The 14,688-nt window shown below is 53.7% G+C and overlaps 6 protein-coding genes across 6 annotated transcripts; 1 reads left to right on the forward strand and 5 right to left on the reverse strand.

Annotated features, from left to right (window-relative positions):
• Positions 1–52: 52 nt before the first annotated feature.
• On the reverse strand, positions 53–1,149 carry Fn3krp-0 (Ketosamine-3-kinase; the record flags this gene model as incomplete). Its single annotated transcript, XM_032025367.1, has 3 exons — positions 53–146; positions 207–894; positions 963–1,149. The coding sequence occupies 3 exons, from the start codon at positions 1,147–1,149 to the stop codon at positions 53–55; spliced, it is 969 nt and encodes a 322-aa protein (XP_031878052.1).
• A 1,521-nt stretch (positions 1,150–2,670) lies between these two features.
• Positions 2,671–3,027, reverse strand: CGGC5_v009521 (uncharacterized protein; the record flags this gene model as incomplete). The annotated part of the gene is made up of 1 exon (XM_032025366.1): positions 2,671–3,027. One exon carries the CDS (start codon positions 3,025–3,027, stop codon positions 2,671–2,673), a length of 357 nt encoding a protein of 118 aa, XP_031878036.1.
• A 3,605-nt stretch (positions 3,028–6,632) lies between these two features.
• CGGC5_v009522 (uncharacterized protein) lies at positions 6,633–7,112 on the reverse strand (the record flags this gene model as incomplete). Its single annotated transcript, XM_032025365.1, has 1 exon — positions 6,633–7,112. The coding sequence occupies one exon, from the start codon at positions 7,110–7,112 to the stop codon at positions 6,633–6,635; it is 480 nt and encodes a 159-aa protein (XP_031878044.1).
• Positions 7,113–8,099: 987 nt separating this feature from the next.
• HET-E1-0 (Vegetative incompatibility protein HET-E-1) lies at positions 8,100–10,283 on the reverse strand (the record flags this gene model as incomplete). Its single annotated transcript, XM_032025364.1, has 2 exons — positions 8,100–8,369; positions 8,424–10,283. 2 exons carry the CDS (start codon positions 10,281–10,283, stop codon positions 8,100–8,102), a joined length of 2,130 nt encoding a protein of 709 aa, XP_031878055.1.
• Positions 10,284–10,615: 332 nt separating this feature from the next.
• Positions 10,616–11,416, reverse strand: CGGC5_v009524 (Required for respiratory growth protein 9; the record flags this gene model as incomplete). The annotated part of the gene is made up of 1 exon (XM_032025363.1): positions 10,616–11,416. The coding sequence occupies one exon, from the start codon at positions 11,414–11,416 to the stop codon at positions 10,616–10,618; it is 801 nt and encodes a 266-aa protein (XP_031878054.1).
• A 251-nt stretch (positions 11,417–11,667) lies between these two features.
• CGGC5_v009525 (uncharacterized protein) lies at positions 11,668–14,106 on the forward strand (the record flags this gene model as incomplete). Its single annotated transcript, XM_032025362.2, has 5 exons — positions 11,668–11,806; positions 11,870–12,113; positions 12,461–12,863; positions 12,919–13,674; positions 13,741–14,106. 5 exons carry the CDS (start codon positions 11,668–11,670, stop codon positions 14,104–14,106), a joined length of 1,908 nt encoding a protein of 635 aa, XP_031878046.2.
• Between the last annotated feature and the right edge of the window lie 582 nt (positions 14,107–14,688).

Here is a 14,688-nt window from a genome sequence, read left to right on the forward strand (position 1 = left end):
CTTAACAACCCTTCGATTTCGATCCTGCGGCAAAGTAATTACATATGGGCCGTCAACCGTACTTCGAAATCAGCTTCTTCATGATACCCATTGCCCCGCTTCGATAGCCTCCGCCAAACATGGCATAATGGTTGAGATGGTGATATCTGCAAGTACCTACTGTCAGACGGATAGTTGACCAGGCAACGCAAGGGAAGGACACTTACAGCTCGTACAACGCAACTCTATCCTCCCATTCGTCTTTGGGCTCCGCCTTTGGGACCAGCTTGTTGTACTCGTTCCAGAAGCTGCTGCCGAAACCGCCAAACATCCTCATGATGCCAAGCTCATACTCAGAGTGGCCGTACACAGCCGACGAATCGTAGACAACCTCTTCCGCACCGCCCTTGCCGGCAATCTGCCCCCAGCTATGGTTCCCACTCCAAAGATCGCCGTGGATTAACACCGGCTTCATCCCTTTAACGTGGTCGTCGCCGATCAGCCGCGGTACGACCCTGCTCGCTACCGTCTCCACGGCTTTGGACAGCTCCCCGTCCGTGCCATTATTCTGGATGCCAGCGCGCAGAATGCTTCGCAGTCTGTTCCCAGCATAGAACTCGGCCCATGACTCTTTCCACGAGTTGTCTTGGGGCGTCGAGCCGCAACATGTGGTCACGGGGAAGCCGTACATGGGCTTATCATAGCCCTCTGGGATTGGCGCCGGGGTTGTGTGCATTTTGGCCAGTTTTGAGGCCAGAGACAGTCCAGAACCGCCCGAGGCTGAAGAACCAAGGTCCAGAAAATCGGTGACCATGAAGTGCGTACCAGGTGACGACTGATACTTTCCGTGCGCATGTGACTTGGGGCAGAAGTTGGGGACGGCATCGTGAATGGCATTCAGCGACTCATGCTCACCTGTCATGTGTCAGGAGACGTGTCGACACAAACCAAACGGAACGACTCCGAGAGTGAGTCAAACTCACCGGTGAACATGACGTCCGCCTCCTTACCACTGCCAGTCTTGACGAAGAATTTAGTGGGCTGACCATCAACGACTGACGTGAGCTTGAAAGAGGACGCAAACCCAGATCCTCCGTGCGACGCAATTTTGGTCTGCTCCGGGTCGAGTTGCAGAGCTTCAATAACAGCCGGGTCCACGTTTGGAGCCATATTGAAGACTTTGGCGAAGATTAAAGCCCTGAGATGTCAAGTTGAAGAGTGTCGTCCAAGAGATGCACTCGACTTAAGCGTACAGCTAGCTGTCCTGCCACCCTCCCAAGCCAGACATTGGATGAGCTGTAAGTGACGTATCCGTAGAACACAGCGGCCTCCACACTGGGTGGGCCGCATGTCACTCAGCCCCACAGACCCCAACTGTCCACGAGTGTCATCGTTCTTACCACCGTGTCCCCATTCCATCGAGTCATGAGCTCTCCTGCGCTCTGTATCTTTCAGTTTCTACAGCCACTTGGATCGATAGCTCAGTGGTAGAGCGAGAGATTGCAGTAACAAACAGCAGTTATCTCTAGGCCCCGCGTTCGAACCGCGGTCGGTCCTTGGTATTTTGTTTTTGCAGGAAGTAAATTCCATTAGATGCTACTGATGGAGTTTGATACTATTTTGGTCAATTCCAATGGTTGCTTTTCCATAGCTAGGTCTATTGCACCATCTGAAGCAGCTGGCACCTCATGCGGTGCTTATTCCCGCCAGGACATGTGGAATCGGCCCCGTCATGCAGGTGGGTCTGTCGCTCCGATAAGCGGCGCCGTGATGGGGCCGGTTTGCTCCGGACAAGGCATGTGTGGTGGTCATCTGAGCTTATCACGAGAGCAACTGAGACATGATGCTTCACAATATGTTGGTTTTCTATCGTGAATTCAAAAAGAGGCTATCAAACGGTATCTTCAAGCGAACTGGAACACCTTACCCAGCTCTATCTATTATTCATCCTAAACACCAAAAGGCTCCCGAATTGCTGTGCCGCGCATTCACCCGTCTCGAGGTATGTCTCGACGCATCGCGTATTCACGGGTCACGATTCCCGCCAACCGACACCAGCCATGGCAAACAAGAAAGTCGAGCTGACCTGCTTGTCCCGCCTGACTGGCTGACATGCGGGAACCAAACGCCCCCGGTCTAGGCCTGTCAATACCCCAACTTTCCCCCAAACTTTCCCAACCCCAGCTGTGTGGCCCAGCGCCGCGCCAACCACGCGCGCAAGAAGCTAACCCCCTCCCTATCGCATCCTCGCTTCCCCAGGATTACGACTTCGCACCAACCCAACGGGACAGTTTCCCCGCGGCGGCGCCCAAAGAAAAGCTGCGGCGCCCGCCGGCGCGTTCCCAAACCGTCCAACGACTGCAACCCAAGGACCCCTTATCTGCATCTCAAACCCTAAAATTGGCTGGTCCAACCTGTCGTGATCCTGCGCCCAGAGACTCTTAAGTAGAGTCAGCTTCTTGGCACTCCGGGGTCACGCAGGATTTCTGAGGGGGTTTTGCCCATTCCCATTTCCCTTTCTCCCATCCAACCTGCCCGAAATGAAGAAGACCGCCCCGTGTCGAGGTGAGAGGAGCGAGGAGAAGAAAAGACCGGTCTGGACGTCATGGACGCCAAGCTTCCTTCCCCTCGGTGGGAGTGTACGTGGCCCTGGATGTCGGTGCAAGCCACGGCTGAATTACCACCCCTCAGTTAGACGATTTCCTTCCCCCGAACGAAGCGGTGAATGTTGGTGAGCGAGACGGAGCTAGTCCTGCTTTCTTGGGAGTACACGCTGAGGTTGGTGGTCGAGGAGGTCTCTTCGCGACGGAGGGGCGTCAGGTCGGTTTCCGTTTCTCTTCGGAGAGTGGCTGTTCGGGTTTCTTTGGGTTGAGGAGCCGTCGTCATGGTCGAAGTCGCAGTCTGTGGGGCCGTCGTCTTCCAGTGCTCACCGTTGCCGTTCCAGCAGGCAGAGCATGGGCATTGAGGAGTGCGGTTGAGGGCTGGCGGAGGAGTGCAGTGGCGCTTCCACCAGCTGAGAGGCTTTTGTTGTTGTTGATCGGAAGACATCGTGAAGTGGGTGAGGATTGGTGGTGAGCAGACGGGACAACAAAGACGTCAAAGTCAAGTGAATGGCAAGGGATCAAGGGACCAGTGGACCGAATCCAGGCTCTAGATATATGCTGTGGGTATAGGTAGAAGTCGACTGGACTGGCAAAGGTCGAACGATGACCCCTTAAATGCAAAACGTGAAGGCCTCTCGGCGGAAGGCAAGAAACAGACTGGTGAATGGAGACAAGCGGAAGCGGATACAGGTTCCTCGGAAAGGGGGGGCCGATGAAGATTTATACCCTCAAGAAAAAGCATCCCCCGAGACGACACCGCAGCGGCGCCGAGCCATGGTCAAGGAGAACGGTGTTTGTGGGACCCCTTGGTCGTGTAGCCATGACTGCATGTGAAGCTTACCCGGCCCGGTTTGTGCTCGCAAAGCTCAAAGCCTAGATAAGTGTGTATGTACAACGTACAGAAATCTCGACTGGGCGCTTGCCTAGCCTTCAGCTTTTGTCTAGCTGCCGCCGCCGGCGCACAAGTTCGGCCACATTGTCGGTTCTGTTATCTTTCAGATGGTAGAGCCGGCGCTGTTCTGCTCGAATCCTTCGGCACGGTCTCCGGCTCACTTGAGTTCACGGTCACCCACGATTCCCAAGTCGCAAGAACCGACGAGAAAACAAACAGGAGAAAAGCCAGGCCTGCGGTACTTGTCAGTCGCAAGAATCTCAAGGTAGACGGTCCCCAATAAGGGCAAACGGCCGGTACGTACTTGTTTAGTCACCTTCGCTAATCGCATCACATTGTCTCGGGAGTGCGTCGGAGAAGCCTCGCAATGTTAGTGCCCGCTTTTCTTCTACTGTTCCTACATTTCGACATACGACTGTGGAGCCAGACCGCCATGGAAACAACGATTTTTTCTCCGCTAGAACTCGTTCCTATTCCGATGGCGTCCCTGCTGGAGTTTCGTTTTGCTGGGCGCGACGTTGCGGCATGGTGTTGCAGATGCGACTCAGTCGCCGTTGTTGATGCGTCCCGGCGCATGTTGCGGATCATCCGGCCGATCGAGCGTTGAGCCCGTCGGTACGTACCACCTCCTCGAGCATTCTCGCCCTCGAAAAGAAAAGAGGGTGATCGAAAGGTCGCGAAGGCTCGGCGATGAAGTTTCGGGCGAGAAAAAACTCGGAAATCAGTGGCAAGAAGAAACCACAATTTTGTGACTTGTCCCAACCGCCAGCAGCCTGAATTCCAGACCGGTTCGAGGCCCAAGCATCCCGAGCAAATCACAGTCGCGTCATAACTTTAGCCCCCTGGCAGATAAGGACAAGCGTCGGGATCTTTCCGCCGGGAAGGGCTCCAGCCAGGGTGCAAGGTGGAAAGAAAGAAAAAATCAAGCAAGGCGTTGGCGGGAGAGATGCATACGAGTGCTATTCCCGTGACCGGGGTCTGTGATGGGGACCTGGCAACCCTTTTCTACGAATGCCCGGACGGGAACGACATGTCGTTGAGCCTCACTGTGGATCCTCCGCTCTGGACGCCCTTCATCCGAGAACTGCAATAGCCGAAGGGCCCATTTTGGGCCGAGAGATGCTGCCTGCGTGTGGAGGGAGGATCTTGGGGTTGTTCGCGGAGTGAAACGGCCTGATTGTGACTGCCACCATTGCGACTCAACGCTTCGGTGGTATAATTTATCGCCCTGGGCTTTCCAGAAGAATGGCCGCTCGTCTCTTAATTCTTTATTGTGGAGCTGGCAATGATGTTAATCGAAATTTTGTAGCTCGTTGTTCTGGGAGACAAAGCCGCGAGTGTCGTTGAGACAATATGATGGCGCCGTACAAGACCATGGACAGGGGTTCGTTGTCGTCGCAGTCACAACCGGAGAATCTTTGGCAGTGCGCTTTTCATCCCAAAGGTAAAGCTAAGGCATCGCTCAAACTCATGTCTGTGTCTTTCTCTTTCGATTGAAGTTCCCTCCCAACAACAAGAAGATTGCTGCTCATAAACAGGAGGACTGCAGGGCATACTCTTCTAGTGGTCGCCTGGGACCCGCCTGGCAACGACTTACCTTGAAGCTTCCACCGGGTTCAGCCGACTGCTCTCATCTTCAGATAGGCAATGGTCCCCTTTTAATTCGTATCATCATGAGTTCTGATTTACTGTGGACTGCTTGACTTAAGATGCCGGTACTGGTCTCCATGTTGGCGTCCAAATCCAAGCGGACTCGCAAATCCAAGCCAAATCGAACAAGCATCGACCACACAATTCGTCCAACCGACAGACAGTCTTGAAACGAAATGCAACGATGTCAGAGACGTCCGTGGTCGTACCAAACACTATGGCATGACACTAAAGCTCCGAGTAGATGGGGAGAAGCAGCATCGCCGAATCCCTTCAGTCAGCCATCGGAAGCGGAAGAGTTCAACAGGCTGTGTGAGATCCAGTTGGGACATGAGTACCACAGTTACCAGCTTGGAAGCTATTCGCGGCATCCAAGTGGCAGGATTTTCGGGGATGATCTCCCGCCAGCTAGGCTCCAACACCCGCATAATTCGTCCATCGTATCGAGGATTATGGCACTTTCAGCGTTGACAGTTCTCGTGCTTGCCGAAATTGACAAGAAAAGCCGGTCTGCAGCTTCGACAACACTGAGAACCCTTGACCGGGCACGTGAAGAGAGTAACGCCTGTCAACTTTGGATCTCAAATAACTCGATGCTAGGAACTGGGACGATTGTGATATTTTGCGTTCTGGTCATCTGCGCGCTGGTGTTACAGATGATGCAGCCTTTTGCGACAGGCCCGCGACCTGTCTACGTCTTGGTTCATGATTGTCGTCTATGGTCGGCATGAAGAGCATGTGCGAAGACGTTACGCCATGTCGATGGCATACGTGCTTCTGACTTTGAAGATGGAGAAATTGGCGGGAACGCTCGGGCTACTGTAAATACTCCCAATGAGCGGTGCACAGGCCATGTGCATGTCACTATCAACCCAGGAGCTCCGGCCTGGATCGGTACTACTGATTGCATGTGTGCTCGAGCTGCAATAGCAAGAGCAAAAGTGAAGCCGAATACAACATCATCATGGATTGCCATCTTGTGAACTGTGCTATGGATACCACGTGTATTCATTCTTCTTATCTCTTTTGTGCTGTACGGATACGTTCTTCAAGTACATAACATGGTACAAGTACATTCACCAGGGTCCGCCCCACGTTCGTGACCAACTTGAACTGTAACCTATGAAATTTCCACTCGTTTCCCCTCTCGCTTCTACGTGCTCACTCTCCATGAGCTGGGGATGGTTGCGAGTAAACCAGCGATTCGGATGACTAATCTCATCCACCTGGATCGATAGCTCAGTGGTAGAGCGAGAGATTGCAGCTTCCCGTAGCAACCTATCTCTAGGCCCCGCGTTCGAACCGCGGTCGGTCCTTGAAGCCCGTCGGGTACTTCGCTTTTTGTTCTTTTTGTTCTTTTTGATTGAGAAGAATCCACAAACTTTGGGTTGTTTGCTGTTGCTGAGTTGTCTTGCATTTGCCATTTGGCCAAGTCTGTCGACGATTGAGTGCAACGTGTCAATGGTCCAGAGAGTCTGCAGTACCCAGCTTAACGATGGGCGTAACAATCAGGACTGGTATCCATGACCATATTTCTTCACATCATCCTGAACCTTTCCAAACTGGCTAGGGTCCTTCGGCGAGATGAAATAAACTTCCTCGCGAGCACCGATGGCTCTCAGAGCCTTGCCATCGAAGACCCCGTCGTAAGATGGCCAAGGCTGCAAGCGATACCTCGATGTGTTGTAGCGCCCGCCGTCCCATGGGTTATTCATGTACTTGAGAAGCAGGTGATGACTCTTCAAAACCTCGTCCGGAAGGTCGTCCTTGAGGCGGACGAGATATAAGTAGCGACCTCGCTCGACGTCGGTTGTTGGTGGTAGAAGCTTAGTATCAGGCGGGATGGCAATGCCCTTGATTGAGGTGTAGGTTTTTGAGACTGCATCGTGTAAAGTTACGTTTGCCTGAATGGGCGAGGCCGAGACCGTGGTGTCGATCACAAAGGCCCCTAGGAGCGCGATGGTCTTGATAGCGTTGAGGAAGCGCATCTTGGGGTCTGGCGTTAGAATTTTTCGATGTTTTCTGTAAGATGAATATATTGGACTAAGCCGAGGGAAAGTGTGACTGGAAATTAAATATGTACGAAATCTCAGTGACCTTGGTGATTCGTTTGACTTTCTCTATTACAACCGCTGTGGAAGCAGTCGCCACAACCATAATCAGACCCTTTAGACCACAAGGTATCCTCCCATGTTAATCCAACTACGCCTTGATCATTGACCCTAGAAAGAGGCCCAGCAAAGTGAGAGCCAGTGCCAATGGCGTAGTCGCATTCTATACATCTCCCTGGATTATCCCAAGGAGATAAAGAATGCAGAAGATAATAAAAGGTGACAGGCACAAGACGATGTAAAAAGATGTCATCAGTGCTGAGCGGCGTTCTTGGATGTAGAGACCCCAAAAGTCTTCTTTCCGTTTGCTTTTCTCATCGAGGTAGTAGTACCGCTGGGGTATGCACCCCACGGTGTCGTAACTCAGCGACTCAACGCAGGAGTAGAACGGGAGAGTCCATGATGAGCCTGCGTAACCACTTTTGGTGGTGAATTGATAGATGTGGCTGAATTCTTCTGGGGACACCGGTGGTTCACGGAGTGCTGGCCGAGGAGTGTGGTAGTAGTCCTTTTGCGCCGTCGTCGGCACTTCAAGGCCCCGGCGAGCGAAGCCGTTACGGCAGAACTTTTCGAACTGGGAAAAGATTAGCTCCAGGGTCGTCAAAATTCATCGGAAACAACTCTCAAGTCGGAGGAGTGAATCATGTCAAGCAGGAATTCTAGGCAATGACTTACACGTACGAAATCGCAGTGAGAGAACCCATACGGCGAAAACCACGATCTCCAGAAGCCTTTCAGCTCACGATATACCTGTCGTAGTTCTTGGCCAAATTCATTGGTGCTCAAGTACAGCGACGGGAGTTGTTTGAGAGTATGTCGACCAGTGGTAGCAACTAGGAATATGTATCTTGGCTTGGGATACTCCTACTGCTTTGTTTGCTGATTCCACTGATTTGATGCCGTTGATTGAGCTGGCTCGGAATTTGATTTGCTTCCCATCTTGATGGAATTTGTTCTCAAGGAAGAGGATTCTGATGCCGTCCCCGACGATGAACCTGGTTTCACCGTCGTCGTGCTTGTCTTTGAGGCATCCGTTCCATGCCCCCGGTTGTAGAAAGGATACTTTCGTAGCAGCCACCCGATGCCGCCGGCAAACTCTGCTGGCAACACCTCCCACCTGTCTTTTCCACATCTCTGAACGAGTTTGCGTCAGCTTTTTCCTCGATGTTTTCAAAAGGGGCGACTCACACAGCGCCATCCAAGTCTTGCTTCTGAAAGACTGGAAGTATACTTTGGCGGACGTAACGGCCACCAATTCCACGTCTCTCCGGTGGTCGATTCCAACCATATTTGAACCTTATCCATGATGCCTTGTGTGCCCTCCACATCGAGAAAGATGCTTTGGGGGCGTGATTCCTCCAGTTCAGTAAGTGTTGTCATCATTCTTGATCTCATGTTGCTCCAGTACCGATCGTCCGTGTCTTTCCCCTCCAGAACCCTAGCGACGAGCTTCGAAGCCTGTGAGCGAAATGAAGGATCTACAAAATCGGACAGATTCCGCGTCAAACTTGCGAAGGCAGAACTGTTCAATATAAAAGCACTGATGGACTCAAAGTCGAGGTCCGCAGCTTCTTCCTTCTCGGCCGGGGCTATATCGTCCGGTTCATTCTCTTCGTCTCGTTCTTCGTCCACAACCTCATACTTTGCTTCTATTTCTGCGCCATCCTGTCTCCCTCCTTCTAGTACCGTATCAGATGGGATAGTATCTTTAAGGTGCAGAGCTTGAGACTCCGAGGGGTCCAGAAGAACGGGCTTGAGGTACTTTTCGGATGCTCTCATGGTGATTGCAGAGGCGATCGGCATGCGATACTGTCTCAAGAAGACGGCTGAGAGAGACTCATCCTTTGTCGTCGCCTCAACTGCCAAGTCTTTTCCCAATTGTCGAAGCAGACGAGCCAGGTTTCTTCGAAGCCTGTCTGCCCCGATTGAAGACTTTTGTATTGCTGCCTCGAATAATGTGGACAAAGCCTCGTTCTCAAGGAGGAACGCAATCGCCTTGTTGAGGCCAGATCGTACCGGGCCCGAAGCCGAGCTTCCCACAGGTGTCGTTGAGGATTCGAAAGATGCTACTGAGCTGGTTTCCCAATCATCATCATCCGAATTTAGATCTTCGATGTCGGTGCCCGGATATCCGTCATCATTCCGAGTCATTGAAGCCGGAAACGAGTGACCAACGTGACTGAAATAGGCAGGTGACTTTGCCAAGTAGTCCCTAAGTCGACCTGAATGGATTAATTCTTCGCATTTCTCCCATGTGAAATATTCCTCAGACCAGTCATCTCTCCAAGCAAATATGGTAGGGTCCTTAGCTTTCTCCAAGATGGCTTCTTGGAGACGTATGAATGCGTTTGTGTCGCCCTCCCCGTAGTTGGGCGCAACCTCCACATCAAACAAACCATGCAGCGAGTATGCTAGATCTTCAAGTCTCGTTGCGTTACGGCTTGCAGCCCAATACATTCGGCGAGCGACAGGGATCTTGGCAGGGTCACCGCCGACTAAAGCGTACGGATCGATGCCGGTGATGTGGTACAACAACTGCACCAGCTGAGAACGCTCTTGAAAAAGTTCCCATTGACGCGAGTAGAAGAGAAGCCGCACAGGAGCTATGAGTTCTTGGATAGTCCAGGATCGTGTAAACCATCTGCTCTGTCTCAACAGCTGATAGGGCAGCTGAGAATTGTCCACTTTGGGATGCGCGCTCGAAGGGTCGTAGTCGAAGTCAGACAGGTAGGCAATGCAAAGGGCCGCTGATCTAAATCTTCGAAAGCTGGAATTGATGGATGCATTGAGCTCAGCTTCGTTCTTTCGGTCGGTGCAGCATGTGTCGGTCCAAAGGTACTCGAGGTGATATTCCTCGAATGCAATGCGACATGCCTCACGTATCTTCGTGAACCCTGCCTTGGCAACTGCCTTTGATCGATCACCCACAAGGTCTTCATACATCACCTCCTCTGGACCCCACGTATGAGATAGGACTGCATAGAGGGGCGGATCATATTCGCTTATGTGCTTCGTAAGCTCAACAGTGTCGGTTCGCAGAAAGATCATAATGAGGCATGCATGAATCTTGGCATATGTGGAAATTTCTGACCGAAGCTCGATGAGAGAATTCATCTTGCACGTCTGCCTGGCAAGGCTGCGCTCGCTGCGGTAATAGGCCGGCACTCACGTGGTCCAATGGGATGTCTTCGCATATGCAGCTCAGAGGAGTCGGCGATAGGCTCAAGAGGGTCCAGCAGAAGAATCACAAAGTCCCTCCCTGATAACGCGAGTAGTCCAATACATTGGTATTAGATTTCAAGTTTACCTCGAACGTCAAATCCGGTGTCAAGAGTTGGGATAATGATCGAGGCCAAAGTCTTCGTTATGCAGGGCGCCCCTCACATGATGCTGCCCCCCAGCTTCCGCTGCAGCTTCTCTCCCTTATCTTCTGCCGCTTCCTCCTCCTTCCTCTTCTCAATCGCCGCCTTCCGCCTGTCGTGATATGCTGGGTCCCTAGCAACACCCTCCCTCCGCCACTTGCGCGGGGGCTTCACGCCCATCTCCGCATACCTCGACCACACGCTCACGCCGCGGCGGAACCACCTCTCCTGCCTGTCCTGCTCCTCCTCGGGCGACGCCTGCCACTTGCTCCTCAGTATCCTGCGGATCGCCTCGGGCGACACCTCGAACATGCTCGACAGCTTGGTCGTCGTGTACTCCTCGGGGGACTGCGCATGCAAAGCCTTGATGCCGGCGATGGCGTCCGGCGACAGGCGCTTCCGCGGGTTCCACCCCTCGGGAAACTTTTCTTTGAGAGCCTCCTTCTGGACCTGCCAGTGCTCACGCTGGTGTTTGCGCTCCCGCTCGTGGGGGTTTAGGTCGCCGTCGTCTTCGTCGTTGGTCGGTCGCCTGGGACGTGGTTTCCTTGGACGGTAGCTGTTGCTTCTTTCATCGGAGGACGTTTGCGTTGCTTGTGCGGCTTGTTTGGCTGTTGCCTTCTTCGCATCCCATTTATTGTTGAACGAGGCGCGTGGCTTTGGGAGCGTAGTGCTGAATGGGGATCTCGGGATGGTCTGGAATCTTGGGAGGTTGTTACTGATGTGCTTAATTGTCGCTGCGGCGGCGGGTTCGGAGACGTGCAGCTGCGCCACGCTGCTGAGCAAAGCCCGCAAAGGACTGAGGCGACAAGAGCAGAGCATGTTTCGATTGTCGACCGGTGAGGATGCGTGGGCAGGGAATGCGTCGTGGCGTTGCGCTTCGAAATCTGCGATTAGCGGCAAACGGGCTGCTGGTTGACAAATTTCCATACTATCGATACGGAGTTCGATTGACGGGACGGGGCGCGCTACTACAGTGGGTCCGCCCCGGGGCAAGGGTGCCGTGGCGCCGGCGCTGAGCCCGTTGTCCGGTGCCTTCCAGGTTCTGCAGGGACCCGGTGCCACTAAATTAAATGAATACTTCCATCGTCCTCGTCAGCAAACCTTACCCATCGTTTGTAAGACAACTCTGCGACTTCAACAACGACGATGCAGTGGATGCCATTACGGCGAAATTTCATAACCAGCAACACAACTTGCTCGAGAGTCCGAGTAGGTTGCTTTCCCCCCTTGTTGCCGACGATGAGGCCCGCCTATTCTAACCCCTCACTGGAGCTAACCGCGAGCTGGAATGCACGTGCAAGAAATCAAAGCATCATCCATGCTCCCCGCGGTTCTCCATCCGCGCAGTGTCGGCCAGCCTGCCGCCCTCCATCCCATCTCTGGCAGAGCCGTTCACACCACAATCGGCCCTCCCTGTCAAGTGGTTTAGGGTAGCAAGCCGTGGTCCGGTGATCTGCCAGCGCGTCTGGGAGGAACTCCCCCCCTCATCCGAATGGGGTCACCAACTCGTTTCGCAGTGCGAGCGGGCATGTGTTCGAGAAGAACGACAGGGAGGCTGCGAGTCAACATGCTTAATTCAACTTGACATTTGTTGACTATCATATGATTTACACTTGGAGTTTTCAGAGGTTAAATCCTGCCGGCTTTCCTGGGTTTTGTTAAGCTCGAAGAGCTGGCTTTGAGTTCGATGAAGTCATTGCGGTTGTTAGCCCCTACTTGCCACACGGTGGAGTTGAGCTAAACACCACTCGCAAACTATCTTCACCCTCACTCTTATCTGCAACTTCATGTCTTGGATCTGTACACCAGTGCTATCCCTTCTTGTACAATTTTTGACATTTTCTTTACCCACATCTCATACAGTCAGACCCCTAGAGCAATGGCAGGCCGTCTCTGGTATAGAGGCCCCGAGTGGCAAGAAGCATGGGACTATTGGTTCAAGTGGACAGACGAGCACCTCACATCTGACGACCTTCGACCGTTGATTTACACGTACGATGAGCTGGGAGCCCAGGCTCTGGACCGCCTCGATGAGATATCACCGCCAGCCAAGCCCCCGGCACCCAGCGAGAAAGGAGACAACCCTCCCAAGGAAAATTCTCCCCACAGAGACTTATACGCCCTCCTCAAAGATAACGCCAGTTCGGATGAGATACTAGGAAAACTATGGACCGAAATCAACACCATCCCGGACTGGGTAGACTGGGCTCAGATTGAACGCGGTCAAAAGGTGTTTGTCCGTTACGCCGGGCCGGCCATCTTCTCCGTAAGCCCCCGATCCTTCACTTTGAAGAACGACCTCACTAACACCACACTTACAGCTCACGTTCCAATCCCTGGTAGGCGGCTTCGGCGGCCGCCGCGTGGTCGAAACGCTCGCCCGCACCGGCGGCTTCGGCGTCAAGGTCACCCGCCGCCGCCTCCTCGAGACGTTCCAGCACATCCTCCAGGTGACCAGCGACCTGCCCTCGATCCGGCCGAACGGCGCCGGCTTCGCCTCCTCCGTCCGCGTCCGCCTGCTCCACGCCGCCGTGCGCCGTCGCATCCTCGCCCTCACCCGCGAGAAGCCGTCCTACTACGACGTTGAGGCGTGGGGCATCCCCGTCAACGACCTCGACTCCATCGGCACCGTGTCCACCTTCTCCGCGACGCTCATCTGGATCGGCCTCCCCCGGCAGGGGATCTACCTCACGGAGCGGGAGAAGGAGGACTACGTCGCGCTGTGGCGCTGGGTGGCTCATGTGCTGGGCACGCCGACGGAGGCGTTCGAGAGCGTGAGCCGCGCGAGGGCGATGATGGAGTCGCTCATGGTGTCTGAGATCGAGCCCTCCGACACCTCGAGGGCGCTGGCGAATAATGTGTTGTCCGGGCTGTGCAACCAGCCGCCGTCGTACGTGTCGCGAGACTTTTTGGCGGCGGAGACGTACTGGCTCAACGGGGCGAAACTCGCGCGCGCGCTGGGCATCGAGAGGCCGCCATGGTACTACAACCTGCTGGTCGTCGGGCAGTGCATCTTCTTCATGGTTATGTGCTACTCCCATCGTCTGTTTCCCGGGTGGGACGAGACTCGGAACAAGGTAAGAAGAAGAAGTGATCACGTATCACAACTCACTCAAAGCGAGTCTAAACTAATACCAACCCAGAAACTCCAAAAAGGCCTCTTCAACATCACAATCAACAAGCCCGAGCTCGGCGCCCTGGGTAAGGAGACGAACTTCGAGTTCCAGTACATCCCGACCCTCGACATGATGTCCACCGAAGCCGCGAGCAGAACCTACCACCTCACCCAAAACAACGACAACAACAACAAGACCAACACCGGCAACGGCTCGTCCCCCGCCGCCGCGCGGGTGAGGCTCGTGCGCAAGACGGAGCGCCGCAACCTTGCCTCGCTCATCCTGGCCTCCGTCGCCGCGGTGCTGCTGGCTTGGCTGGGTGTGAGGAGCGCCTCAGCGCTGTTTGGGAGCTTCGCCGGGATGGCGCCGTCGGGCTGGCGTGCGGTGATTTAGAAAAGGACGAACGGACCTGGCACAGGCAGCGCGTTGATCCCGACTGCCGCCGGTCGGTTGACCGGGTTTGGGCCGTTGCTCCGTAGGATAAGGGCAGTTACTATTTTATGTGTACGTATCTTTTTCTTGCGATTGGTAATGTCGGAGAGAATTCCCCAGACTCTTGTTTTTTGCGGCGTCGATCACTGTATCTGAAGATCAAACGGTTTTGCCTTGGGGACCCTTTTTTTGTGGGTTCCAGAGGCGTCTCCATGGCATGAATGTCGTTGCCGCAGCTTTGGGAACGGCATACAACGCAAAGTGAGACACGTACAAGGTACCACTTGTGTTTTGGGTTGGTAATCAGTTTGTTTTGTTTCGCTGGCTGTGAAGGCCGCGCGAGTGGGAATCTAGTATACATAAAATATGTGCTTTTTTGGCCCTTTACTACGAGCCAGCACGTGGTAGAAACTTTTTACCATGGCATAATCGCCATCCTCCGCGAAAACGACAGTCGTGTGAATCTGTCCTGGTGAAAATAAAACCTCTCGAATGCTGTATACGTGCCCTGTCTTTCCCTCGTAACGCCGTCGCATAAAATCC

Source organism: Colletotrichum fructicola, assembly GCF_000319635.2.
Source record: "Colletotrichum fructicola Nara gc5 chromosome Unknown KSG_Nara_v1_contig05, whole genome shotgun sequence".
Taxonomy (NCBI): domain Eukaryota; kingdom Fungi; phylum Ascomycota; class Sordariomycetes; order Glomerellales; family Glomerellaceae; genus Colletotrichum; species Colletotrichum fructicola.